The sequence below is a fragment of the Grosmannia clavigera genome, assembly GCF_000143105.1.
Source record: "Grosmannia clavigera kw1407 unplaced genomic scaffold GCSC_168, whole genome shotgun sequence".
Classification (NCBI taxonomy): Eukaryota; Fungi; Ascomycota; class Sordariomycetes; order Ophiostomatales; family Ophiostomataceae; genus Leptographium; species Leptographium clavigerum.
Genome location: NW_014040771.1, coordinates 497067 through 524253, shown reverse-complemented (window position 1 = coordinate 524253; position 27187 = coordinate 497067). Strand labels below are relative to the sequence as shown.

The 27187-nt window shown below is 58.8% G+C and overlaps 10 protein-coding genes across 10 annotated transcripts; 5 read left to right on the top strand and 5 right to left on the bottom strand.

Annotated features, from left to right (window-relative positions):
* Positions 1–1593: 1593 nt before the first annotated feature.
* CMQ_1984 (calcium calmodulin-dependent protein kinase) lies at positions 1594–2920 on the bottom strand (the record flags this gene model as incomplete). Its single annotated transcript, XM_014314910.1, has 2 exons — positions 1594–2679; positions 2753–2920. The coding sequence occupies 2 exons, from the start codon at positions 2918–2920 to the stop codon at positions 1594–1596; spliced, it is 1254 nt and encodes a 417-aa protein (XP_014170385.1).
* Positions 2921–3614: 694 nt separating this feature from the next.
* Positions 3615–3902, bottom strand: CMQ_1894 (uncharacterized protein; the record flags this gene model as incomplete). Its single annotated transcript, XM_014314820.1, has 1 exon — positions 3615–3902. One exon carries the CDS (start codon positions 3900–3902, stop codon positions 3615–3617), a length of 288 nt encoding a protein of 95 aa, XP_014170295.1.
* Positions 3903–5034: 1132 nt separating this feature from the next.
* CMQ_1847 (RNA-binding protein) lies at positions 5035–7812 on the top strand (the record flags this gene model as incomplete). The annotated part of the gene is made up of 3 exons (XM_014314773.1): positions 5035–6211; positions 6274–6453; positions 6518–7812. 3 exons carry the CDS (start codon positions 5035–5037, stop codon positions 7810–7812), a joined length of 2652 nt encoding a protein of 883 aa, XP_014170248.1.
* A 298-nt stretch (positions 7813–8110) lies between these two features.
* On the bottom strand, positions 8111–9100 carry CMQ_1996 (letm1-like protein; the record flags this gene model as incomplete). Its single annotated transcript, XM_014314922.1, has 1 exon — positions 8111–9100. One exon carries the CDS (start codon positions 9098–9100, stop codon positions 8111–8113), a length of 990 nt encoding a protein of 329 aa, XP_014170397.1.
* Positions 9101–9340: 240 nt separating this feature from the next.
* On the top strand, positions 9341–11257 carry CMQ_1999 (ferric reductase-like protein; the record flags this gene model as incomplete). The annotated part of the gene is made up of 1 exon (XM_014314925.1): positions 9341–11257. The coding sequence occupies one exon, from the start codon at positions 9341–9343 to the stop codon at positions 11255–11257; it is 1917 nt and encodes a 638-aa protein (XP_014170400.1).
* Positions 11258–11431: 174 nt separating this feature from the next.
* Positions 11432–12142, bottom strand: CMQ_1895 (vanz-like protein; the record flags this gene model as incomplete). Its single annotated transcript, XM_014314821.1, has 1 exon — positions 11432–12142. One exon carries the CDS (start codon positions 12140–12142, stop codon positions 11432–11434), a length of 711 nt encoding a protein of 236 aa, XP_014170296.1.
* A 1532-nt stretch (positions 12143–13674) lies between these two features.
* Positions 13675–17397, top strand: CMQ_2015 (transcriptional activator spt7; the record flags this gene model as incomplete). The annotated part of the gene is made up of 2 exons (XM_014314941.1): positions 13675–16113; positions 16186–17397. The coding sequence occupies 2 exons, from the start codon at positions 13675–13677 to the stop codon at positions 17395–17397; spliced, it is 3651 nt and encodes a 1216-aa protein (XP_014170416.1).
* Positions 17398–18264: 867 nt separating this feature from the next.
* CMQ_2001 (serine hydroxymethyltransferase) lies at positions 18265–19877 on the bottom strand (the record flags this gene model as incomplete). The annotated part of the gene is made up of 4 exons (XM_014314927.1): positions 18265–19255; positions 19305–19669; positions 19725–19775; positions 19833–19877. The coding sequence occupies 4 exons, from the start codon at positions 19875–19877 to the stop codon at positions 18265–18267; spliced, it is 1452 nt and encodes a 483-aa protein (XP_014170402.1).
* A 1026-nt stretch (positions 19878–20903) lies between these two features.
* Positions 20904–22290, top strand: CMQ_1946 (aspartic endopeptidase pep2; the record flags this gene model as incomplete). The annotated part of the gene is made up of 3 exons (XM_014314872.1): positions 20904–21008; positions 21117–21270; positions 21344–22290. 3 exons carry the CDS (start codon positions 20904–20906, stop codon positions 22288–22290), a joined length of 1206 nt encoding a protein of 401 aa, XP_014170347.1.
* Positions 22291–23509: 1219 nt separating this feature from the next.
* On the top strand, positions 23510–26709 carry CMQ_1935 (uncharacterized protein; the record flags this gene model as incomplete). Its single annotated transcript, XM_014314861.1, has 2 exons — positions 23510–23808; positions 23895–26709. The coding sequence occupies 2 exons, from the start codon at positions 23510–23512 to the stop codon at positions 26707–26709; spliced, it is 3114 nt and encodes a 1037-aa protein (XP_014170336.1).
* Positions 26710–27187: the final 478 nt, after the last annotated feature.

Sequence of the window (27187 nt, the reverse complement as noted above, 5' to 3'; positions counted from 1 at the left end):
TAGAGCCTGATCCTAAAGCCTATCGTGCCATATGTACCGCATCTCATACATGGTAAGCAAGATGGCCATGTTCGAGTATCTTACAATGCATTCCGGCCGTCCCGCTGAACGGTTTCTGCTCTGCAGTGTTATCAGCGTAAACCCGACGCTTCTTCCAAACCCCACGTTTCTGCATTCTGATATGACACAGGAAGGGCCGGACAGTGGTGCCATACTGTAAGATAAGAACAATGGAAGAAGCTCATGCTATGTATCCCACACGCCAAACGCTATCGTTTCGACCACGAACCCGCCAAACCCATGGAATGTCTTGCTTTACGACACGACTACGCGACTCTATACGTCGTAGGACGCGCAGCTCGCTTTGTCTTACGTAAGCATCATCATCGTAAGATGTGTTTGCCAGTCTCCGCTCACATGCACCACAGCATAAGCTGGGAGCCTCACCGTCTGAGCTGGCACAAAATGAAGGACTCGCTCATAGGATTCACTGCGGCCGAGACTAATGCTCGCACGCTATACGTAGCTTGGATGCGAGCACAGGCCCTGGGGTCGTACCGCGCCCCATGCGCGTTCGCATACTGTTGCCTACGAAGAACTGGTACCATGTATTTTTGTGAAGCTCTAGAATGGAGCGCACTGTGATCGTTCTGACTAATGCCAGCAACGCGGCCTCTCATTGGTCAGACAGATAAAAGTGGGGACTAGCCCCAGTGAAATCTCTGCACCAGTGAAGGCGCGCCATGTACCCTCTCCTAGCTAGTTACAACACGCAGATCATCAGCCACATCGTGAAGACCCCCATACAGTGCACCGCTACCCCTGCCATAAGCATCAGTTGTGACAATTTTATATATTTAAACAGAGCAGAACCTACTCCGTGCTCCGTATGTAATATCGCAATCGTGCGCTAGTCCTAGCGGGGATAAGCGTGGGAATACAGCTCCTTTACAGCATAAAAAAAGAATATGAATTGAAATTACGGAGCACACGATATCCTGTGAGGCGGTTCGAGAAAAGGGGGTCCAGGGTATCCTACTCACATATTACACTACAGGTAAGACATTACGATACAAGTTTTCCGACTCCGCAGATAGATAGCGTCCTAATAGACGTGTCCGACGGAGGACGCCGTTGTGTGCCGAAAGAAGGCCATGTGTAAAAGTTTCGGATCCCTTTCTCATTACCAAATCTCACGGCTTATCCACAGCAAAGATGATTATTCCGAAAACCATGTTTTATTGCTGACTGCCGGTCAAGGCCGTCTCCACCCTCCCGTGCCTTGCGGCGTAAGCATCCTGCTATAAGAGCCCAATGGGGAGCGAGAGCCAAGACAACAGAAAGATTAAGGAACGGAGAAGAAAGAAGAAAGAGAAGCATCTTGAGATAAATAGCAACCAGGGAGCTCATCCAATGCCCAGGAATGCAAACGACAGAAATAGATCGTCAAACTAAGAGAGTTTGTGAAACCGAAAAGGAGAAAGGTAGAACACGAGTTTACGACGTACTAAAAACAAGCAAAACAGGGACACATATGCCAGAGACCTCCTGGTCTTCAATACGAACGGGTCCAGCCCGCTGCTACCGCCAGACTCAACCACGGCTTCCCACCCCTGTCCACAGGCCCTTCGTCGTCTCGATCACCTTGTTCACCTCCATTCCCGGCCGCAGAGATAGGGGCACCGCGCCCATAGGCGGCGCATCGCTCATGCGCACGTCCTGCTGGCCGCTCTGCAGCGTGCCGTAGCCGGAATCTGCCGTCCGGCCGCTGCTGTTGGGCCGTGTGGTCGACCCGCCTGCTGCCGCTCTCGCTGCCGCCACCACGCCCTGCATTCCGTCTTTCTGCGGCTCGCGCGACCGCTCCCCGTTCATGAGCCCGTGGTTGCTGCCCTCGCGGAGCTTGTTGATGGCCCGCACCGTATCGATGGCGGCGTGCAGCGTCCGCCGCGCGTTGAAGTTCTTCTTTACCGTCGGCAGCAGGTTCTCGCCCTTGTCGTCGCCCTCCCGCCGCTCGTAGCCCGCCACGAAGGGATGCTGCAGCGCCTCGTGCGCCGTCATGCGCCGCGACGCATCAATGGTCAGACAGCGCGTGATAAAATTCTTAGCCGCATCCGACACGCCGCGCCAGTAGTCAACGGGCGCAAAGGCATAGTCTGCCTTGAGAATGGCCTGCATCTCCTCAAAATCGCTGTCCCGGTCGAACGGCGTGTACCCGCACAGCAGAAAGTATGTGATGACGCCCAGCGCCCAGATGTCCACCGGCTTGCCGTGGCCCGTCTTCTTGAAGATCTCCGGCGCCATGTATCCAGGCGTCCCGCACGTAGTCGTCAGCACGTGGAACTGCTCCTCGTCCATGACCCGTGAAAGCCCAAAGTCCGCTATCAGGAGGTCGGCGTTGTCTTCCGGCGTTCGAAATAGAAGGTTCTCCGGCTTCAAGTCGCGGTGCACTATTCCGTGGTCGTGTAGGTAGGCGACGGCGGAAAGCGTAGCCCGGATCAAGTCTGCGGCGTCTGACTCGTAATACGAGCCTTTCCGGCAGATTCGGTCAAAGAGCTCGCCCCCCATAGCCAGGTCCGTCACCAGGTACAGGTTGTTCATTGTCTCAAAGTAGTCGACCAATGTCAGGATGTTTTTGTGGCCCATCGACACCTTTTTCAACACGGCTATCTCATTTCGGACCTGACTCACATCCCGTCGTTAGAAAGAGGGTTCATCGGCGCGCGGCCTTTGCAGAGGAATGAGAGACACCAACCATGTGTTCGCGACCAGTCATCAACCGCTTATTGATAACTTTGGCGGCATAGCATCGCCCCGTATCAATATGCACGCATTCCTTCACCACCGAATATGAACCAGCGCCGAGCGTTTTCCCGACCTTATAGCGGCACGGCTGCACCTGGGGAGGTGCCTGTGCTGCCATGGTATACGTCGCCGTCAATGTGGTCACTTGCGGCTCGTAAGAAATCGACAAAGGAGTCGCGTGAGGTGTTCGCTAAAAGACAAGTAAGTCGCAGGTCTCCTCGTTATCAGCTGGTTGGGTGGCGATGGTCAGAGAATCGCGAATCGGGTGAATATAAAGCGGTGACGGGAGCACTGAGGTGTAACAGGGACGATATTTCATAGACTTTTCCGATCGAGCAGCAGGCAATGTTGCAACGAGCTGATCATTCCCTTACCGCGAAAGAAAAGGCGAAACGAGGTGGGGGTGACTGGATGCGATGCTGACAAAGAAATCCTTTCAGGGCAGGTTAGCCTAGATCTGCGGGGCGCCATCTTGTAACGGCTTGCGATCAACATCAACGGACTTGTAACAAATGGAGTGACGGAGTTAGCTCATTTGGAAGAAAAACGATGAAAGGGAGGCTACCTCAGCCGTAGAAAAAGCTAGCCTCACAACACGAGTACGACCACTTGGTTTGCTAAATCGACTTATCGGCTTGCTCAGGACACTTCTTGCCTGATCTATGCTGAACACTTAGTTGTCGGTCCCTCCGCTTCGACGAGACTGTTTTTTGCTGCTCAGCTTCTTTTTTTCTCTGATACGTTGCTCATGAAACGATTTTTCTCTGGTTTCAGTCAGCCTTGGGATGGTGATGTTGAGATGAAAGGAAAACCTACACCAGTTTATATTTTCGTGCATTTTCTGGGCTTGAATCTCCAGGCACGGCTTCGTCGTACATTTTCAGCACCTCTTCATACATCTTCTTCTGATTGTCGGCAGCATTGGCACTTCGGCTACGCTGTGTCTGTGCTTGGATCGTGATGCTATCCGTCGTCCTTGTGTAGTATCGTGACAACCGAATTTTATCCTGCAGCAACTTTGGGAGCGTACCGGCCAGCTCGTTGACGGCCCAGAGAGTGGTGGCCTTGGATTCAGTCCTGCCACCATTAGGCATCGGCATTGATTATCTGTCCTGGACAAATCTTACTTGTTTACATGCTGGCCTCCGGGCCCGCTAGATCGTGAGAATGTCGTCGTGCCCTTGAGAAGGGTATTTTCGGAGAAAGATACGCGCCACGTTCTGGCAACGCGAAGATCGTCTTCGTTGGCGCCAGCGTCAAAGGCTGCATATCGGCTTGCTGATCGGGCAGGTATTATGTGTCCTGCTGGACGACTGTTATGGATTACCAGCCTATGAGTAAGCATCGGCCGGTGGGAAATCCCTCTCAACATATCGACAGCAGCTGAAATTCTGGCATTGGATTTGAGTAACGAGGCCGAAGCCATCGCCGTAAGAACCAGAGGGCCGGACTCGGCGATACAAGTTGCCCACAGCGGGAAGGCCTCCTTGCCGGTATGTGAGTGAGAGTGCCTGAAAGACAGTGTATTGGTCGAAACGAGAGCCTTCTATTTAGAAAAATGCGACTCGTACACTTCACATACGCTTGTGGAGTAGCAAAGGACGGCGATTGTTCAAGCAGTAGAAATCAATGCCAGCTGGTGGCAGCTGCTCCACGTAAGCTCCCACCATCCACCTTGGCGGCCACTCTTATTGGTCCATATCGCACCCCCCTCCGCCCAAGTTTATAATACTCGCGTTCGAAATTTCCCACTTCTTCTCCCTTCGTCACCTTTCGCCAGATCCATTTTCCACGATTTTCATCGCAGCCGCGTGTCTCGATTATGCTGACGGCAAGCTGCACGTATTTTGCCGACTGCATTCTGACACAGATAGCTTACTATTTCAGCTGATCAGGTCTACCTGTCAGCCGCTACTTCCGTCCCGATTAAGCCGCTTTCTGTTTCCAGCCTTGCTGGCATCAAACCGACCATCCATCGCGCCTGCCTTCTGCATCAAACCTGCACAGCCCATTCAGTAAAGTGCGGTTCTTATCCCAAGAAAGATCGACTCGCCCCGTAACTCTTCTCAAAAAACTTTCAAGTGAAGTTCTCCTCGCACAAAGCCGGACTGCTCCTCACAAACGCCTCACATCCCTGCTCACCACACGATATTTGCCCTTTCGTCCTCTTGAACTCGCTGTCACGTTGGCCAACGTTGATCCTCCGTCGCCTGCCACCATATCCCAGCTGTGATGGCTTCTGAATCTGAGGCGGCCTCGGCTGTAGCCATTCCGGCAGCTTCCAACGATGCCAACGACTGCAACAACGCCCATATATACGCTACTGGTAACGGAAATATCGATGCGTACAGCGGCAACGAACAAAAGCATATGTCCGAGAATGGCCAGATCCTAGACAAAACCGCCGACCTGAACATTTCTTATAATGCCGACAACGATGACCATGATGCTGAGTATGAGAGCTCGCTGAGCTCTCCTACGTCCTCCCTGTCGTCCGCAAACGAGGCTATGCTGGAGACGACACCCCCCCCGCAAGACAGCACGCAGGATTCCCCGAGTAGCCTGCCGGCTTCCACCACCGCCCCCGACGAAGCATCCATGGCCCTCGACTACGCTAGCGCTGCTGGTGCCAATGCCACACTGTCCTCCAACTCCAATGCTTCGGTGGTTCCGCTTGCGTCCAGCGAGCCGTCTGCTGCGACAGAAGCCGATGCTGGCACCGGCGTTCCTGCTGCCTCTGGCTCCGAAGCTGTCGATACGGCGATGCCACTGGCGGCCGACGCATCTAGTTTTGCCGCCGCAATCGCAGCCATTTCTGCAGTGGCCAGGTCTCCATCCGTCTCCCAGTCCCAGCCCCAGACCCAGGTTGATGCTGATGCTGCAAGAGATGCAAGTGAATCTCTTGCAAAGGCCGAAGCAGAAATCCAGGCTGAGGTCGAATCCAACGAGCCGGGCATTGATATCGACAAGATGCTGGACGCCATCTCAGCCGATGCACCGCTGCCAGCAGCGTCGTCCTCTGCTGCTTTTCGCCCGTCGCCGTCCAACCCGCAGTCCGGCCAGGCGATGGCGTCTGGCGGATTTCCCTCTGCCGCAGCCCTGCCCACTGACAAAGTGCAGCCCTTTCCCTATGCCGCTGTCGGTGCTCCCGGGACGGTTGGCGGCATGGCCGTCCTTGGCGCCCCCCCATCTTCTGTAGCTGGTATAGGCGGTGCAGGATCTCAGGTCCCCGATGCTGCTACGGCTTCGGTCCAGACTCAGCTGCCTGCTCCCCCGCGGCGTGGAAACATTGCCAAGGGAGGCAAGACAGCAGTAGATAAGGCTTATGAGGAATTTCTTCTGGAGGAGCGACGCTACATGGCAGATCCGAACTGGGAGAAGTTTCCCGATGGTTCGCGCATGTTTATTGGTACGTCGTAACGCTTCTGGCTCACTCATCATGGCGGTTTGGCTAACATCGAATTACAATAGGAAACTTGTCTCAAGAGAGAGTCAGCAAGAGGGACGTGTTTGAGGCATTTCACCGTTTTGGCCGTCTTGCGCAAATCTCGATCAAATCTGCGTATGGTTTTGTGCAGTACCACAAGGCTTCAGAAGCCCAAGATGCGATGAAGAATCTTCAAGGGTTCGAGATCCGAGGTCGCAAAATCAGTATGTCACCCCTAACCCAACACTGGGCTGCCCGGGTTCATCAGCATTCTAATGTGTGTGCCAGACTTGGAACTCTCTCGTCCTCAGAAGAAAGAAAAGGAGCGGGAACGATCACCAGAACGCAGCAAGGGCAGAGGCGGCCGAGGTGGAGATCGATACGATGGCCGAGAGCACGGCCGAGAGCACGGCCGGCGTCGAGGCAGAGATGACTACCGACCAGACGCGAAGGACCGGGAGGCTTCTCCTCGCCGTGACCGGGGTGGCGATCGCGACAGGGACGAGCATCACGGCAGGGAGCGAGGAGGGCGTGACGGTCAGGGCAGACAGGGCAGAGACCGCTCCCGGTCCCCAAACCGTCCCGGGGCCGGCAGCAACAGCCGGTCGTATCGGTCGCGACGGTCGCCAAGTCCCTATGGACGGAGTCGGGGCGAACACGGTGGCAGCGGTAGCAACTTTGACGGACTGAAGGGCCGGCACGCAAGCGACGTTCCCGACGTGCAGTTCCTGGTGACGCAGGGTCTGGAACGGGACTTTATCAAATGGGTGCAGGGCGCCTTCACGGAGCGTGGACTCAAGACGGACATCATGCTGATGACGCCACACAGCCCGTCCCGCGACGCTGTGATCCAGACACACGTACTGGAAGGCGTGATTGCGGTGGTGGACCTCAACATCAACTCGCAGTCGTCGTTCAAGATACCGCTGCAGGTTTTTGACCGATCGGCCGGCACGAGAAACGTACGCTTTGACGGTTACCAGGACCTCACACCGCAGATTGCTGCAGACGTGGTGGCGCGGTCCAAGGCTGCTTCGGCGGCGGCGGCGGCTGCTGCGGCTGCTGCGGCCAACCAACGCATCCCGTACCAGGCACCCGGTGGCTACGGACAGCAATACATGGGGGCAACTCCGGGAGCGCCAGCATATCCGACGAGCTACCAAGCACCTTCAGCAGCGGTATCACAGCCGGCAGTCAGCACAGGACAGCCGGCGGCTTACGACCTGGCCTCCCTGATGGGCCAGCTGGATGGACAGACTCTCTCACAACTGCTGGCCACACTGCAGCCATCACAGGCAGCGGCAGCGCCTCCCGCTGCTCTGGCTACGCCGGCATATGCACAAGGAGCGCAATACGGGCAAAGCGCAGGGTCGCAGGTGAATCTAGGGGCACTGCTAAGCACGCTCGGGGCATCGAATGGCGGGTCGATGGCAAGCATGACTGCCGGGTCTTACGGAGGCTCGGCGCCGTATGCGGGCGGAGTGGCTGGTGGAGCGCCAAATTCGTACATGTCTGGGCCGCAAGGTGGCAGTGACCAGAGCATCCAGGCGATCATGACGCAGTTGGCGCAATACAAGAAATAAGGGCTTCTTCTAATAGCGATGGGCGCCAGTGGACACTATCTCCTCTCGTTTGCATTTCGGGACTGTTACGCTGTCGATGCAGCAATCACGGCGTTTGTACGAGGGAGCGAATGCTAGACAGGGTATGTGCAATAATGAAACAAGATGAAAAGTGAGTGATATTTTGCGGGAGCTGTGATCTATAGAGGGTGAGACGAAAAGGGAAGCAGATGGCCTGGCATTCTGACTGAATATGCAACTGTTGCACATGTCCGTTTGTTTCTCATATACAGTGGCACGGAGTACACTTTCCACAATCTCACTCGACCTCTGGCCACTCATTGGGCCGTTTGGTGAGCAGAGCGATGCGCTGGTCAAATCCGGGGTCTGACGATGCGGTGTGGTGCAGCCAAGCGGCCAGGAGTTGGCGCAGGTGGTCGTCCGAGAGGCCGCGGACATCGAGGCCGCGATCGATGCAGGCGAGGACGATCTCGGCAGGCTCAAGGGCAGGAACGCCACCGCTTTGGCGCAGGAGGGCGTCGTCCTGGGCGAGGAAGCGCAGGCGGCGGGTGGTGGCGGAGCGGGTAATAGAGTCAGGGATCCAGCCGAGACGGTCCCAGAGGGGAGAGACGAGGCCGAGGCTGCGGGCAATGAGGACAGGCGAGCTGGCGTGAGGGTCGCCAAAGGCGGCGTGACGGCGCTTCTCGGCGAGGCGCTGCAACTTGTCAACCTGTCTAGGGATGCGGCAAGGATAGGGGACGACGTGAGGAAAGGCGATGACGACGAGGGGAGTGCATTCGCCACAGACAAGCAGCAGGACGGCAAAGAGCGGCAGGCGGCGAAGATCGTGGCTCCAGCGACGGCGCAGAAGGAGATCGGAGCGGGTGCCGATGTCGGAACTGGTGGCAGGCGAGAGGGCACGCACGAGCTTCCAGTTGGCGTAGAGGTAACGCAGGCCGGTCTTGTAGAAGGCGAGGTAGGCCTTTCCGGAGGCCATCAGATGGGACAGGGCAGAGGAGTCGGGACCGCGGACAGGCAGGTGCAAAGGTGGCGGCCGCGTGGTCTCAGGGGGGTTAGCGGCATTGTGAGCGAGGACGGGAGCGGCGGTGGTGGTGGTGATGGTGGTGGATGTGGCCGCAGTCGTGGTGGCGACTGGTTGTGAGGAGGAGGACGAGGTCGAAGAGGCGTAGCGGACAGCGACGGCGGCCCAGCAGGGGAAACCGACGGCCGACGTAGTGGCAGCGTGGCCGGGAGGCGTTCGGGAGGCGCGCAGGACGCGCAGGGCGCGCATTGGGACAACAGAGGCCATTGAGTGTGGGGGGTGGCCGCAGAGGAGGCTGAAGAGAGGAGAGAAGACGTGGTGAGAAAAAGTTTATCGCTAAGAGGCTTGCATTACGTCAGTGGACGGACGCACTGATTGGTGGGGAAGTCCCGGGGTTTGGGGAAGGAGCGACCCGTGCAGCCAATCCGGACAGCTGGTCTTTTGAGGAGGAAGAACGGACAATGGACAACTGACGAGCACGCACACGCTCGCACGACACACAGCACAATGGGCTGGCCGTATGCGTTTATGCAGCTGAGCGCGGCGGAGGTGGAAGCGCGGCGGGCGATGCTGGACCGCTACGGCCACTACACGGTGATGCTTTCGGTGCTGCCGGTAGTGGTGATGCTGGCGATGCGACTGATCGGCTGGACAGCGAAGCAGGTGCAGCGACGACTGCGTGTTCGGAGCAGGCGAGGCGGTGGAAACGGCAGTAGCGACGACGGCGAATACGGAGCGGTGCCGACATCACCGACGCTCAAGTCGCGGCGCCAGACAGCAGGTGGCAGCTGGGCGGCCCGGCAGCGACGGCTGCGCTGGTGGCTGTCGACAGAGGTGGAGGTGCATCTTCCCTGGAGCAGCAGCGTGATGTGTTTGGGTCCGCGCGACCAATGGCTCGTCGGCCTCGCTTGGACGGTGGCCGTCGTCGTTCTCTGCACGGCGCAGACAGGCGGCGATTTTCTGCACGTGACCAAGCGTTGCGGCATCGTGGCCGTGGCCTTGCTGCCGGCGCAATACGTGTTGGCATTGCGACGGATCAGCCCGCTGACGACAGCGCTGGGCGGCTTCTCGCACGAGCAGCTCAACCGCTGGCACCGGCTGCTGGGCGGCATCGTCTACGGACTGCTGGCCGTTCACACGACGCTGTACCTCGTCTTCTTTGCGCGAGCACCCGGCGGCACCTTCTGGCCTCGTTTTGCCCGTCCGGTCGTCTGGCTCGGATTCGCCGCCCTGGCCGCCATGACGCTGCTCAGCACGACCGCGCTGGAGCCTGTGCGTCGCTGGTCGTACCGCGTCTTCTTTGTTGTGCACGTGACCGTGGCCGTGGTTCTACCACCGATCGTCTGGCTGCACACCCACCACGCACGACCCTACGTGGCGGCTGCGCTGCTGTTTCTCGTCGTCGACGTGGCCGTGCGGCGTGCTAGGACGATGGACGGCGACGGAAATGGCACTGCTGCCACTGTCGTCGCCATCCCCGGCACCGACCTCGTTCGTCTCACGGTCCCGCTGCCGGCCGCTAAGCTGTCGCTCTTCCGCGACCGTCCCGGCTCACATGTCTATGTCAGCGTGCCATCCGCTGGCCGACCCCGTGCCTGGATGCCGTTCCTGCTGTTCGAGCTCCTCTTCAACCCCTTTACTGTCGCCGCCGTTAGCGAGCCCGATCACAGCCTCAGCCTGGTCGTGCGCACACGCAACGGCCCCATGACCGGACTCTTGGCCGAGCGGGCGAGCCGGGTCAAGCATGTGGAAGCGGACAACGAGAACATCGATGACGACGATGACGACGACGACGACGACGACATGGGCGAGGATGTCCCGGTCATGCGAAACGCGGCAACGACTGCCTCTTCTTCTTCGGCCCCCTCACCCGACGGCCTTGTTCACCTCAGCATCGACGGCCCTTACGGTGCGGCTGCCCACTTCCCCGACCTGTCAGCCCAACAATTTGACCACGTTCTCCTCGTCGCCGGTGGTGTCGGTGCCACCTTTGTCGTCCCCATCTACCGCGCCCTCGTCCACGACGGCAGTCCCAGCCCCAGCCCCAAGGTCGACCTTGTCTGGGCTGTCCGCACGGCCTGCGATGCCACCTGGGCTGTCGTTTCGGGACAGGACGGCAGCAACATCCTTGCCGACCCCAACGTGCACATTTTTTTGACTGGTGGCCGTCAGGAGAACAATGGTGGTGATGCTGCTTCCGACATGGAGCTCTCCAGTCTGCGCCATCGACCGACGGCCGGCTCCCACGGCCGACCCGACTTTCGGCCCATCGTCGACAACCTCTTCCACCGCGGCGCCGAGACCCGCGTGGCCGTTATCGTGTGCGGGCCCCGTGCCATGGTGCGAGACCTGCGCGCTGTTGTCGGGCTCTGGGTCCAGCGCGGCCGCTCCATCTGGTGGCACGATGAGGCGTTTGGCTGGTGACCTGCATGCATTCGTCTCACCGCTCGAATTCCGTCACGCTTCTCTTCACGCTTATCTTGGCCCTTTCATTCTTCATATACGGCCACCATCTGCGAGGCCGCCTTCTGTAGACAGTTGTCATGACGTACAAACAAACACAAACATTCACAAGCATGGAGCAGTCGTGTAGTCTCTCTAATCTGCGTGCTTCTTCGTCTTGCTCGGCGGCGGCGAGGCTGCTCCGCCAATGTCCCCGTCCGCCTCACCCCAAGCGTCGTCCTCCGCATTCTCGTCCCAGTTGTCCAGCTCCTCCTCGAGCGAGACGGCGCGTGGTGCTGTCGCTGCGGGAAGCGCTGTGCTCGGCGTGGCCGCGGCAGAAACAGCAGAAGCAGCAGCAGCAGGCAGAGCAGCAGCAGCAGCAGGCACGCCGCCGTCGCCGTCATGTAGCCCGACACCTTCGCCCAGCTCGACGTCCACGTCGCCGGCACCGTCGACCAGCTCGCCGTCGTCTTCGCCCGGCACTGCTGTATACCTGCGCAGTCGCTTGCGCTCGAGCATGCGCTTGTGGTAGATCGTGCAGAGCGTCACACCCACGAAGCTGCCCAGCATGTTGGCCGCAATGTCCATGACGTCAAACTCGCGTCCGTTGTTGGGGATGACTGCCTGCAGCACCTCCGAGCCGATGCCCAGCCCAAATACGCACACGCCCACCGCCAGGTTGAGCGCCCGTCGCCGGTTCGTGTCGACGATCCAGTAGAAGACCACCGACAGGACGAAGAACGTGACCAGGTGCAGCAGCTTGTCATTGATAAGGTGGCCCAGCTGCAGCGACGACAGTCCGGCATAGCCGGCCACCACCAGCAGCACGCAGAAGGCCCCGACAAACGGCCAGCGTATTCTCATCATGATGTGTGTTTGTGCCGTTCTTGACTGTACGTGTGTCTCTTGCTTGTCTGATGTGCCGGATATTGATCCCGCTTGCAGCTTATAGCTGCAGCTTGTTGTATGCTCGTATGTTGCGTGGTTATTGCGCCGGTTTTGTCGGATCACGAAGCTCCACACTTCCCAGATCGATGCAGACGGATCGAGCAGACGGATCGAGCAGAAGCTCTGCTGGGGTCCTGAGACAAAAGGCTGCGCCGGTGCGTTTGCGAGAGAAGTTGCGCAAGTACGGCCAATAACAGGTTGGCGGAGAGCAATATGGACAAATTTATGGGGTGGCCGGGGAATGGAGGAGGCGCTCAACAGAATCTCGGACAAGCTGGACTTGCCGGATGTGGTGATTAAGCAGCCAGCAGACTGTCAATTTATCGACTTCCCACAGTGTGCACACACTGTATTACAACCCAAGCTGGCGATACTCTGTTCGACTGCCCATGCATCTATGATTGTATTTGGCGCACGTACTCCGTACAACGTATCGTACGGAGCATCTTACGTTGCACGCTTCATGGCCTGGTCCTGTGGGGGGGGGGGGGGTCGCTCTGCGCAATGCCCCGGCAATGTGGCCCTGTTCCCTGGCTCGTCAGCTCTCCATGCCGGCATCTGCTTTCTGGGCAGACGAGCAGCAGCTCGGTGCGGAGGACAAGGAGCTTGTTCAAGCCTTCCTGGGCCAATGGATGGCACAAGAAGAGAAAGTGGCCGTTGTTGCTGCCCCTCATTCGCATGCGTCTGGCTGCCGGCTGGTGCTGCCGTGCGTCTTACAAGGCTTCAAGGGCTCTGGTTGAGGCTGAAGCTGAAGCGGCCGGCCTCCTTGCTGGCACGCCCCTAAGCTCCAGCGCTCTAGCCCTATTCCAGCACTACGCCAAGGTCACGTGGAGCACTTCCCGGCAAATCAGCTGGACGGCCCAGAGTACTGCTACATGGGCTGCCAACGAGCAGTCGGCATACGCTGACCGGAGCTGCGTGAAAACAAGAATCCATGGCGAGCCGAGCATCTCTACATGCAGGAGAACCAGTAGGTCCAAGAATGTGTGCTGTTCGGTTGTGCTGGCGTGCTGCACGACCGCAGCAGCAGCACGGTCCCGTACCCGCTACCCGCTGGGCGGACGCATAGGCACAACAGCGTCCTGGGAAAGAGTGCACGCCGCCGATTTTTGGCGGCCGACATCTCCCTTAACCTCACCCCAGGATTTACCGACAAAGTCGAGCTCTTGCGATCCATCGAAGCCGCGCCCGATCGCCTCTGTCTGCCCCCCAAACCGGTCTGCCATCTATACCGATGCTTACCTTTACTTCTATGGTCTTTTAGGCCCCCCATCCTTCCCGGGCGCCTCTGTGGACGCGAGCCCATTTGTCGCTGGTCTCTTGCCGCATTGGTTATGCAGCGTCCACTCTCTATCGAAATTTCCACATCCCACGCCAAACACGACGCAACATCAACACCGCCCTTCCGCCATCCAAAGTAACGAGCGGCCGGCTGTCTGCACAGGACGGCCATGTTCCCCGGCGCAGATGACGCGCCTGCGCGCACGCAGACCCCCACCATCGCCTCCGACAATACCATTGTCCCGTTGCTGCCTGAGGCACCAACAACCGACCTCGAGGACGATGCGCGCCGCGCCACCTTTTCCGACCTCTATCGCAAGAGCGAGGCCCGCGTGGCCCTGCTGTTTTCCGAGGATGGCCGCTACAATCGGGACGCTATCCGCGGTTTGCTGTACCCGTCACGCACCCACAACGGACTGCTACCACCGCCGGCCACCGATCATACCCCTATACACGAGCCGCCCTACAAGAAGACCAAGCGGACAATCGACGAAGACGACTACGACGACGATGACGACGACGAGGAAGCGGCCGAGGACGGTAGCGGCGGTGGTGCCAAGGCCGACGGCAGTGCCGCAGCCGAAAAGGACGCTGTCCCGGGCCCTGGTCCTTTGGCTGGGGGTCCGCCAAGACAGCTCCTGTCGCCGTCCAAGTCCGGCAGCTCACCGGTGCATTCGGTAGGCTCACCGGACAAGCAGAACGGCCGGACCGCACACGAGGATGGCCCCACATCACAGCCACAGCAACAACTGGCGGCCAAGACGTCCGAGGACGTGCGCAAGGAGCTGGAGGCAGCACGAAATGCCACTGAAGTGGCGGCACGGCGCAGCTTCCACACGCTCTTCTACACGCTCGAGAACGACCGGACAGCCATGCTGGAGCAGCAGCAGCTGGAGGAGTCGGAGAAGCAGATCCAGGCGGAGATGGAAAAGCACGGGGCGAGCAGCACCAACGGAACGGGCGGGCAGAGCCACGGGACGCTCAGCAGCGCCAACCTGGGGGCGTCGAGCCTGACGCTCAAGCACCTGATTGCGCGGATCGACCTGAAGCGCGACCAGGTCAAGGCGACAGACACGGAGCTGCGGTCGCTGATCAACGAGGTGCGCAAGAACCGGAGCAAGTGGGCCAGCGAGGAGCACGTCGGACAGGAGGAGCTGTACGAGGCGCTGGAGAAGGTGCTGAGCGAGCTCAAGGCGCACACGGAGTACTCGACACCGTTCCTGCAGCGGGTCAACAAGCGCGAGGCGCCCGACTACCACATCTACGTCAAGCAGCCGATGGACCTGGGCACGATGACGAAGAAGCTCAAGGGACTGCAGTTCAAGAGCAAGGCCGAGTTTGTGGCGGACCTGAATCTGGTGTGGGACAACTGTCTCAAGTACAACCGCGACATGGGCCACCCGCTGCGGCGGATGGCCAACAGCATGCGCAAGGAGGCGGAGAAGCTGATCCCGTTGATTCCAGATCTGACGATCCGGTCGCGCGCCGAGGTCGAGGCAGAGGAGCGGCGAAAGCAGAACGGTGGCGACGACGGCGGCGACGACGACAGCGACGATGAGCCCATCATGTCGTCGCGCGGCCGCACAGCCGGAACAAAGGGCGTGGGAACCAAGTCACGGGGTGCAGCCACGATGTCGGCCACGATGCACGAGCACGCCAAGGAGGGCACGCCAGGCATAGACCGAGATCGAGATCGGAAGCCGGTGCTGCAGCTGAACGGACTGCTGGCCAAGAGTGTCGGCGGCAACAACAGCAACGGGCGCGAAGGTTCAGAGGCAGGCGACGGAAGCATCGGGTTCGGCACGCCGCTGATGGGCGCGGTCGGATCGGTGACGCCAGGCGGACTCAACGGCGGACACCACTCGGGAGTCGGCAGCAACGTGGATGCGATGGACCTGGACGGATCGACGCTCAACGGCCTCGGCGGGCTGGCACTCGACCGAGCCATCAACGAGGCGGCCGAGCAGGTGTACGAGGACGAGGAGGACCTGACATGGAAGCAGGTCACCAAGAAGAGCCGGGCGCTGCTAGCACGCCAGCGCTACGACATGTTTCGCGATGGGCGGCTCAACATCGACCAGCCGGCACTGCTGCGGACCAAGGCCGACATGCGGTGGTACGTCCGGGGTGTCAAGGAGGCTGAGGCCATGGGGCTGCTAGGCCCGAGTGCTGGTCGTGGCGGCGGCGGCGGTGCTGACAGCATGGCGGCAGCGTCGTCGTCACTGCTCGCGACAGCCGACAGCAGCAACAGCAACAGTAACGGCAACGGCAACGGCAACGGCCTGCTGCTGTCGTCTTCTTCGTCCAAAGCGAACGAGACAACGCTGGCCGAGGGCATGGAAGACGACGTGGAAAAGGTGGTGCCCGACTACTACGAGCCGCAGTCGATCGTGCCAGACGTACCGCTGCGGCTGCAGTGGATCGAGGACGACGAGGGCGGCGTGATCAACCCGAACGAGGAGTTTTTGCGGCTCGTTCCCGAAGGCCATTTTGTGGCACCGCCGAGTCGGCTTAGTAAGCGGTTTGATGAGAACATGCGGCAGATCCAGGAGACGCGCAAGATTTGCTCCAAGATCGGGGTGGTAAAGCAGATGCAGATCCAAACACAGGTGAGTGTGTGGACGACTGGTATACTGTCGAGATGGTGTAAGTGTTAACGGGCTCAGATCTACCAAAACCAGTTTCAGCGCTACGATCCCGAGCCGTTCTTCGAGGCCGACATTGAGCGGCAGTTTGTGTGTGGCGACGGGGCGTTTATGGTGGGCGAGACGTGCCGAGCAGCGATGCAGCGGTCGGTGGCCAAGATCTTCTTCCATGCCGGCTTCGAGGAGCTGCAGCCGTCGGCGATGGAGGCGATGACAGACATTGCAGCGGACTACTTTATGAAGCTGTGCCACACGATGAACGTGTACAACGAGGCCGAGCGCAAGGAAGCGACGGGAGCCTGGGCCGCACGAGGAGCACGGTTCCAGCCACGGTACACGCCCGAAGAGGTGGTGCTGCACACGCTGCACGAAAACGGGCACGACCTAGACGGGCTAGACTCGTACGTGCGCGACGACGTGGAACGACTAGGCGCGAAGCTGGGAGCGATCCACGAGCGCATGAAGGCGCACCTGGGCGATCTGTTGCGACCAGCGCTGCAGGACGGCGGCACAGAGGCGTTCAACGACGGCAGCGAGCAGTTTGTGGGCGGTGACTTTGCCGAGGAACTGGGCGAAGACTTTTTCGGCTTCAAGGCCCTGGGCCTGGACAAGGAGCTGGGCCTAGACATTCTCAGCGTGCCGCTGCACCTGCTGCAGACGCGGGTGCGCAACCAGAGCACCAACGACGCACCGACCGGCGTGGCCTCGGAGGCAGCCTTTGAGGCGCCGCCGCCGCTGGAGCCGGTCACGCGGACGAGCATCGGCGATGAGATCGGCCTGATCAAGAACTTTTTTCTGGCCAAGCTACACGCCAACGGCGACCAGCCGCTGGTCGAGGACGAGGACCTGCCCGTCAAGCAGCGCCGTCCACGACCACGACTGGGCGCCACCGGCAAGATCGTCTCGCCCCAGAAGCGGCCGCCCAAGGAGCAGATCGCCCTGGCCAAGAAGAAGAAGCGCGAGGCCATGCAGGCCGCCGCAGCCGCGGCTGCAGCCGCTGGTGCTGGCGCCGAGAAGACGTCGCCGTCCAAAAAGAACAAGGCTGCCGCTGTCTTTGCATCGAGCTCTGCTGCTGCTGCCAAGACCAATGGCAGCCGGCTCACAAACGGTCTCGGCCCAGACCCGCCAGGCGGCGGCGACGCTAGCTCAGCCCGGAGAGACAGCACCATGAGCCAGGTGAACGGCACCCAGGCCGAAGAGAAAGACGGCATGGGCGGGCCAATGAGCCCGGAGAGCATTGCGCGGTAGGCTGACTCTGGGTAGGCGACACTCTGGATAGGCCGGCTCTCTGGTCTCTGTGTGTGTGTGTGTGTGTGTGTTTGTGTTGTTTTATGAGCTCCCACGTGTTCTATTGTGCTTCTGAGGAAAGGAGGGTTCGGCATCGTCTGGCTTCCACGGATGGATGGGGTGTTTTTTTATTGATTCATCGAGGCTCTTTTGGTCTCTGCTTTCCGCCTTGGGTCTGTGTTCCTATGTCAGTTGTAACTTCCTTCCCTGTATATACGGTCCGACGGCTACCCCAGCGCATTACCGGTCGCTGTTCTTCACCATCCTTCTTACCCGCTCACCCTCGTTCTCACCTCCGTTAATGCCTGTTCCTCTTGTCTTTATGTTTCTTTGCCCCCCCTGCCGGCTGTTTACGATCGAACCACTGCGGACGTGGTGTTCCAAGAGAAAGCTTGAGCTTTGCGAGTGAAGACAAAAATAGAAGTATCCCACGTTTCGTTCCACCCGTCGCTCCTTCCGTGCAAATGGATTCTGGCTGCGACGCTTCCTTTTCTACGGATAGCACACTTCTTCGTCCTTATCAGAAAGCTTCCATATTCCATATTTCCGATTCTATGTAGAATCAAACATTTCCGCGTTGAAGCGGCGCCCCCTCCCTAAGATCCGATCCCGGTATCATGTATGAAACAAAAACTCCCATGTCCATCCGCTTATTTTTTCTTTCATTTTTTACTTACTCCAGCCGGTTGAAACGCCAGATTGAATGCCTCAATATCATGGTTGAAAAATCTCCCCTCCCATCCCTTTTTGCCGTCACTCCCACTATACGTCTGCCTTGTTGAAAGCAGAGAGAGGAACATCGACCGCTGCGCGTCCGACACCGCCAGCTCACAGGCCGGCATCCGTCCGCCAGCCCTCGACCGGCAGCGGGAAGCCGCTAGACCAGGCCGCAATCTCCTTCTTCAACGTGTTGATCGTCTCGACCTCGCCGCTGGCCACCTTGGCCTTGAAGTCCTTGAGCTTGTTGGCCTCCTTGGGCAACGACTTCTGCACCTCCAGGCAAATCTTGACGGCCGCGTCAATGTACCCGGCCACGCGCTCAAAGTCGGCCTTGCCGAAGCCACGGCTCGTCATCGCCGGCGTGCCAATACGGATGCCACCCGGCGTCAACGCGCTGCGGTCACCCGGCACACTGTTCTTGTTGCACGCAATGTTGATCTGCTCCAGCACCGCCTCGACGCGCGCGCCATCCAGCGGGATCGGCCGCAGGTCCACCAGCACCATGTGCGAGTCCGTGCCGCCCGACACCATCGTGTAGCCGAGCTGCTTAAACGTCTCCTCCAGCGCCTTGGCATTGTCCACCACCTGCTGCTGGTACGCCTTGAACTCCGGCGACGCCGCCTGCTTGAGCGCCACTGCCAGCGCCGTGATCGTGTGGTTGTGCGGGCCGCCCTGGTGGCCGGGGAAGACCGAGAAGTTGATCGGGTTCTCCAGGTCGTACAGCGTCTCCTTGCCCGTCTTGGCATCCCGCGACCGCACACCCTTGCGGAAGAAGATCATCGCGCCACGCGGTCCGCGCAGCGACTTGTGTGTCGTCGTCGTCACAATGTCCGCGTACGCAAATGGCGACGGGATCACGCCCGCCGCGATTAGACCCGAGATGTGCGCCATGTCCACCACTAGGTATGCGCCCACCGAGTCGGCAATCTTGCGCATGCGCGCGTAGTCGATCAGGCGGCAGTACGCCGACGTGCCGGCCACGAGTACCTTGGGCCGGAACAACTGTGCGTTCTTCTCCAGCGTGTCGTAGTCGATGATGCCCGTCTCCAGGTCGACCCGGTACGGCATGGTCTCGAAGTAGGTCGACACGGCCGAGATCCTGGACAGTTAGCGGGACCAACGAACCAGTCAGACCGGAAGGCACTCACTTCTTCTGCGGCGTCTGGTAGCCGTGGCTCAGATGGCCGCCGTGGGGCAGATCCAGGCCCATCAGCCGGCCATGAGGCGGCATGATGGCCTGGTACACCTGCAGGTTGGCCGGGCTGCCGCTCAGGCACTGCACGTTGACACCCCAGCGCTCAGAGTCCAGGTGGAAGGCCGTCAGCGCACGCTTCTGGCACAGCAACTCCACCTCGTCGATGTGCTGGTTGCCGCCGTAGTAGCGAGCGCCAGGGTAGCCCTCCGAGTACTTGTTGGACATGGGCGATCCAAGAGCATCGAACACGGCACGCGAGGTGACGTTCTCGGACGCAATCAGGATGATGGACTCCCGCTGGCGCTGGATCTCCTTCTTCTGCGGAGGGGTCAGCCCTAGTTTCTGTTTTTCCGGGCATAAGCCATTGACGTACCATGATCTCCGCGACCTCGGGGTCCGTCGCGACCAGAGAGTTTTCCAGCATCTGGTAGCCATTGAGTCAGTGGTCCATATAGTGGCAGGTTCAGCAATTCTGACTCACCTCGCGATGCGTCTCGGAGAGAGCGTAGGTACTGTTGGAAGCCATGACGAATTGTGAGGTCTGAAGAGTATCAAGAACCAATAACTGAAGCTGTCTCTTGAGTGAGGAAAATCGCAATATGGGAGAGGGTTGAGAAAGAAGAAGAGGAAAGAAAGACGAAAATTTAGACGTCAGCAGCTCTCAAGAAAAAAAAAGGCCAAAATTGTATAGTGGGGGACTGCGGTCTCGGAGGGCCAATTAGCAATTAGCTTCGCTACGCCTGCCGACTACTATTTTAATGTGAGTCTAGAGCCCATGGATCTCTATATGGTGTCGCTGGCTACTACTGTAGTAAGACATGCCTTGCCGTTTGCAGAGCATCTGTCGATGTGTGCCATGGCAAGTCGACCTGTCTACAGACTGACTACAGTCAGTACCAACTCTATCAAGTTCCATCTCATCCTCGAGAGTTTGTATAGCTACAGTTTGACGACCAACAAAAGGCAACGAATGCTGTGACTAACAAATGCTGCATTCCCCGCTTGTGCCCCTCACATTGCATAGCAGTGGAGAGTATGGAGTATAGTGCATAGTGTAGTACCGTGCACAACAATATGTATCATGTGACTTTAATGCAAGCCCCGGCACACCAGCCACATGTTGGCACGCCCCATAAATTGACCCCGACAGACTTCGTATCTTGCGTATGCGTCACCGCCCAAAACTGAACGTTGCGTCACTTTGTCAGGCACCTGACCCACTAAGACAGCAAGTGCACGCCTTCCTCGCCCACCCAATCTCGTAGCTTGCTTGGTTGCCTGGTTCCTTATCCTTGAGCACAGGCCCTGTTACATATTACCTCCATCACCCTCCCATCACCCGGATTGTTTCCTCTCTTCTTCTCGCCTCTCTCTTCCTGTCTCTCCTAGCCCATCAATCATCCTCTACAAACAGTCACCTTTGTCCCTTTCCCATCGTGCGACATCTCTCGCCCGATCTTGTACCTCGGCAGTCCTTTCCTGCGTCTGTTCCGTTCCCTCGTTTTACGTCTTCTCTCGTCTTGATTGCGTCTTGCCGTCACCTCCATCGACAATGAAGGGTGCTTTGGTTCTAGCCGCGGCTGGGCTGCTTGGCTCTGCCCAGGCTTCCGGTATTCAGAAGCTCAAGCTCAAGAAGGTCCCTCTTGCAAAGCAGCTCGTTCGTCTTCCCCTTCCCCGATAACATGTGATGATAGCAGAGCGGAGCGAAGTCGAGGTCGCTTAAGAGATGGGCCAGATAGCTAACCCATCGTCTGTGCGCATTTAGGAGTCTATTCCCATCGATGCACAGATCCGGGGCCTCGGCCAGAAGTACATGGGTGCCCGCCTGGGCAGCCATGCCGATGAGATGTTCAAGACCGCCGTCGTTGAGACCGACGACAACCACCCGCTGCCCGTCAGCAACTTCCTCAATGCTCAGTGTATGTGGTGATTCCATCCTGTTTACCTCCCCCTTTCCCGCACGTTCCGGAACTACCCCTGACACGGCTCCAGACTTTGCCGAGATCTCCATTGGAACTCCGCCCCAGAGCTTTAAGGTTGTGCTCGACACTGGCAGCTCCAACCTCTGGGTGCCTTCCAGCCAGTGTGGATCTATCGCCTGCTACCTCCACACCAAGTATGACTCCGAGTCTTCGTCGTCGTACAAGTCCAACGGCAGCGCCTTTGCCGCCCAGTACGGCTCGGGCAGCCTGAGCGGCTTCGTGTCGCAAGACACAGTGTCTATCGGCGATTTGAAGATCGTTAAGCAAGACTTCGCCGAGGCCACCGAGGAACCTGGCTTGGCCTTTGCCTTTGCCCGCTTCGACGGCATCCTGGGCCTGGGCTTCGACACCATCTCGGTCAACCACATTGTGCCTCCCTTCTACAACTTGATCAACCAGAAGCTCATCGACAGCGGTGTCTTTGCCTTCTACCTCGGCAACGCCGATTCTGACGGCGATGATTCCGAGGCCGTCTTTGGCGGTGTTGATAAGGCGCACTACACCGGCAAGATCACCACCATCCCGCTGCGCCGCAAGGCCTACTGGGAGGTTGATCTTGACTCCATCTCGCTGGGCGAGGACACTGCAGAGCTCGAGAACACTGGCGTGATCTTGGACACCGGCACTTCCCTGATTGCCCTCCCGTCCAGCCTCGCTGAGATGCTCAACGCCCAGATTGGTGCCAAGAAGGGCTACAACGGCCAGTACTCTGTTGACTGCAGCAGGAAGAGCAGCCTGCCCGACGTGACCTTCACGCTGAGCGGCTACAACTTTAGCCTGCCTGCGTCTGACTACATCCTCGAGGTCTCTGGCAGCTGCATCTCTACCTTCACGGGCGTGGACTTCCCGGAGCCGGTGGGCCCTCTGGCCATCCTCGGCGATGCCTTCCTGCGCCGCTACTACTCCATCTATGACCTTGACAACAACACCGTTGGCCTGGCCCTGGCCAAGAAATGAGTTGGAGCGCACCTCTTGACTTACTTGATGCTACTTATCTGATATACTTGTGTCCTAAAGTTCTTTCGTCATTTTTTGCCAGGACTTGTGTGATTCGAGTGCGAGTTACCCCATTACAAGCTAGAGAAGACTATCCGGGGAGCCGGCGAGATCGAAGGGCGTGTTTTGAGACACAGATTGAAGCCATCGACAAGCCTATGTGTTCGCCACTGCGTTTTAATTGCATGTTTGCTTGTTTTCGCTTTGCTTGAGTACTCATCGCAACGCCTAATTTGAAGGTCGCTTACTGCCTTTCGCTTTCATCATTTATGTACAGTAAGAAGTAAATAAACAAATAGCCTTTCATCATGCATTTCATCCTCGGAGAACATTGTACTCGTGACATACGATACGTGCGCGTGATGAGTATGGGTCTTAGCTTGGCGGCTACTGCCAAAGTGACCAAGGGTGTTTGCTTAGTCACAGACACCCGGACGCGGTCACGTGCAGAGCTTGCAAATTTAGCGTGACAGAACTTCAATTTTCGGAAGGGGCGCTTTTGGTGGGTGCAAGTTGTATTCAGCACGCCCTTTCCCTCCCTTTGCTTCCTCCATTTACGCCGCGCCTCTGCTGCAATCCAAGGGAAAATAATAGAGGAATAGGAGGGAACGTGCTAATTCTTGCAGAAAGTGTGCATGTGCTTTTTTTGGAGGGCGTGCCTCGTTTTTGCGGAAGATCCGTTCCCCAACCCGTCTTTTCAACAGCACTGCGCGTTACCAACATCGGCGAACCTGGACGTGTTTTTTCCCTTTGCCTTTTCGTCACCCATATTCTTTTCTCTTTCTTTTTCCATCCCCTCAGCCTGTCCCCGGTTCTTTTTGCCTAGTGTTGCCAAGCCCACACTTTGCTCGGCCGGCAGCAGGAAAGGAGCCACTTGATTGATTCGCATTTCGATCGCTTCCTAACGCGAAAAAGCGGGAACGAAGAGTCGCGACGACAGCGGCAACGAACGAGCGGACAGGCCAGAAGCCAGACATCCCGTCCTCAACAGCCATTGTCCCATCTCGCACCCGCTCTCGCCCATCGGATCAGCCCCGTTGCTGTCGCGTATTATACCCAAACTCGACGCATCGACGCCTCGACGCCTCGACGACGCCGTCGCGCCGTCAGCCTTCCCCGACCCGCTCTCTTTCTCCTACGATCATTTGCTGGAGACCCTTCCCAAGATAGACAACCCATCATGGCCGCCACCGCCATTGGCCATTTGAAGGGCCTGGCTGCTGATAGCGGCGTGTCTGACTCGGCCAGCGTCAATTCGTCAGCTTCATCCGTGAAGCGGAAGCGCGACTCGACCGACAACGGTGACCAGGTCATGGTTGATGCAGCAGCCGAAGCAAATGGCTCCGACGTGGACAGCAACGAATCGCAATCCAACGGCGGTAGCTCCCGCGATGACACACCTACTGCAGCCACCACTAGCACTGCCGGCAATCGGGACGAGAAGAGGCTGATTTATGACTACTTTGAAGTTTTGTCCAGGTACGACGCTCTGAGATGGAGCCGGTTGCGATGTCGTTGTGGTGTATTGCGGCGTGCTAACGTGCCTTTTTATCTGCGCTGATCAGCTTCGACAAGTCAGATCCTCCCATCCTGAAGCGACCGCTTCCAGAGCTATCGGCGTCAGAGGAGCCGCAGGCAAAGCGCCAGAAATCCAATGGCAGTCCGAGTCTGCCTCTCCCGGCCTCCATCGCCGACAAGGTGGCACACGATGTCTACGTTCTGCTTGATGATCTTGTCGAAGATTTGGCGACCGTCGTCAGCTCAGAGATGGCGTCGCTGACGGCCGCGGCTCCCAAGACCGAGGCCGATGCGAAGCTTGACGATAGCACAAAGGCTGCAGATGCAGCTAAGCAGCGAGCCCTTGCACAGATCACCAAGTTCCGCAGAAAGGCCCACGAGCTGTATCGACGTGAGACGGCATACCCAAGCTCAGGCCCGCTCACCAGCAACGATACGGCAAGCGAAGACGGGGATGCCATCCTTACCGTCTTTGGAAACACCCCCCAGCCTCGGCAGCTGTTTTCCAGTCTTCCCCACCGGGTGCCTGCCAAGCGTAGCAATGCGGAGGTTTACAAGACCGATGAGGACGACAAGGACTCCATCGAAGAGGTTGTCCGTGAAGACAGCGAGCTCGACCTGGGCGGCAACATCATGTTCACCCGACTGTTCCCTGGCCAGAGCACGGCGAAGCCTGGCCGCGTGCTTACATTTGGAGAGCTGTTTCCGTCGCCACGAAATTTGCCGCCCCTGCAGCCACCGAAAGCGCCAAAGAGCACGACCAAGTCGACGACACTAGGCTTTTATCATCCGGAGCTAGAGGACAAGTCCAAGTACCGTTCGGGGTCGTATTTCTCACAGCACATCACAGTCGGCCAGTGGCTCGACTACAGCAATGCAACGCCATCGTCGCAAATCAAGACGAAGCAACGAGAGCGGGCGCAGAGTCTTGCGGGCCACAAGCCGTCTTCGTCCGAGTTGGAGATGTCCGAGATGGAATCGCTATTCCGCGGTGCGTTTAGCAGTTTTGCACCATCCAAGGATGACTCGGCCGCTCTGGTGCCGGCAGCACAAATGGGACACATGTGGTGGCAGCGTGTTGGCCACCGGGTGTTCCAGCGCATGGTGGACGCGGAGTTTGCAGTGGAGGACGACGATGTGACCATTGCGGACGGCTATGGGGTTCCTTGGATGGCGAATGGCGCTAGCTCTAGCCCCGTTCTGGACGAGGAAGCTCTTCAGAAGACTATAGAAGAGTGGGACGACAGCCTCGTGGACCCATCTCTCGAGAACGTGATGGGCCAGAAGCCGGATACGGACAAGGACGTGAACGACCTGCTCCAAGACGTATCGGACCTGATCATCACGCTGGCATCATACCAGCGCAACCGCAACCTGACGCTTCCGACCAGCCAGGATCGTTTCTCGGCGGATCCTGTCAATGCGGACATGTTGCGCAACGGCACACTCGCGCAGCAGCCAAGCGAGGAGGAAATGGTGACATACCAGGCCCTAAAGGCCCAGCTTGCACTGATTATCCAGAGCCTGCCGCCGTATGCAGTGGCACGGTTGAACTCGGACCGACTGGCCGAACTCAACATTAGCACGAAGATTGAGGTGCGCAGCGAAGAATACCGGGGCGTGATGGAGGAGGATGAGGCAGTGCTCCGGGCGCGACAGGCTGCCGCGCAAGCACAGGCGGCAGCAAGCACACCACAGCGTGCACCAGGCCACCGAGCCGGGAGCGTATCGAACCACGGATACGGCCAGCAGTTTAGCGCGCCTAGCCGGTCGCCGATGCCGGCGACAGCGGCATTCTACCAGACTCCGGGACGGGCGACACCGCAGCATCGGCAACCGTCATTGACACAGGGCCAACAGTTCCGTGCAGCGGCAAACGGATATGGGAACTACACACCCACGGCTGTCAAGGTGCAGCAGCCGCCGTTCCGGGGCCCACCACCGGGAGGGCCTCTGTATCCGGGCACGCCCGGTGGCCAAGCAGCGGTTCCGGCACACCTGTCACCGCAGCGGGTTGCGGCCCAGCCACAGCCAGGGGCGTATGGATCCCCTGCCGTGCAGACAGCAGGCGCTCCGCCACAGTTCCGGTACCAGCCAGGCAGCTTTGGGGCTGGCGGGTATCCGCAGCAGCAACAGGTGCCGGCGCAGCCAGTGCCACAGCCGGGAGTCCCACCACAACAGCAACGGCTTGGCCAACAGCCGGTGGGATACACACCGTCACCAGCGAATGGGGCAAACCACGTGGGACAGCAGCAGCAGCCACGGCCAGGCCAGGTGCCTCCGCCGGTGTCCAGCCCTCAGCCGCGGGCGCAGATGCCGTATAGCGCTGGCATTCCGAGCCAGATGACTCCAGGACAGCAGCAGCTGCAGGCTCGGGCACCCTTTGGAGGTGTGCCAGTGCCGATGCAGGGAATGCCGGCCGGAGCAGGACAGCGGCACTTCAGCGCGAGCGCGCAGGGCGGAGCAGTTCCTGGTGGACCAGGCAGCGGGGCGAACCTGGGGCCGTTTGGTTACCATACAGTGATGGACCAGCCACAGCAGCAGCGGTTGATGGAACAGGCACGAGCACGGGCATCGGCACACGAGCGGACACTGGGGTTTGCAGACAAGATGTCGCAGGGTGGCGTGGGCCCGATTGGCGGGCTTGCGGGCATGGGACCAGGCGGCAACGTCGACATGGCCAAGCTAGCGGCAGCACGGGCGAACATGCCAGGCAGCGCAGGACCGCGAGTGGCACAGCCACAGCAGATATTGCAGCAGCAGCAGCAGCAGCACGGATTTCCGCAAGGAGTGCCATCGCCATCGCCGGTGACGTCGAGTGTGTCGCCAGCTCCCAGCGGCGGGTTCCAACGGCCGTCGTGAAGGAGCAGAGGCGATTCTGGAGCGCGTGGCTGAGGCAGTGTAACACTACATCTTTCTCTTGGCCGTCTTGTTTTGTGGTCTTTTTAGGCTTGGTTGGCTTGTTGTTCTTGGATGTGTCCCAGGCTTCTGCTCTTGGCGTTGGCGGTTCAGCCCGGTTGGAATGGGCAGGCGTGGACGGCTGTATGATAGACCGAAGGGCAACACGAGAAAAGGCGGGCAGGAGAGAGGAAGAGGGGGAGAGAGGGGCGAAGTGGCTTGCTATTTCAGCGGCGAGGGCGATTTGCGCTACGGCGCTCTTTCAGCTCTATTTCCTTGGGTGTGCTCTGTTCGTTGCTTGTGCCGGTTCCTGTCATCTGTCCGGGGCACGCAGGCCGTGAGGCTGCCGCTGCCGTTATTCTATTATATCAAAATGATTCTCAAGCTCAGAGGAGGTGTATATTTTCCGCAGAAGGTACTGCTTATGTAATATGGGAAGAAT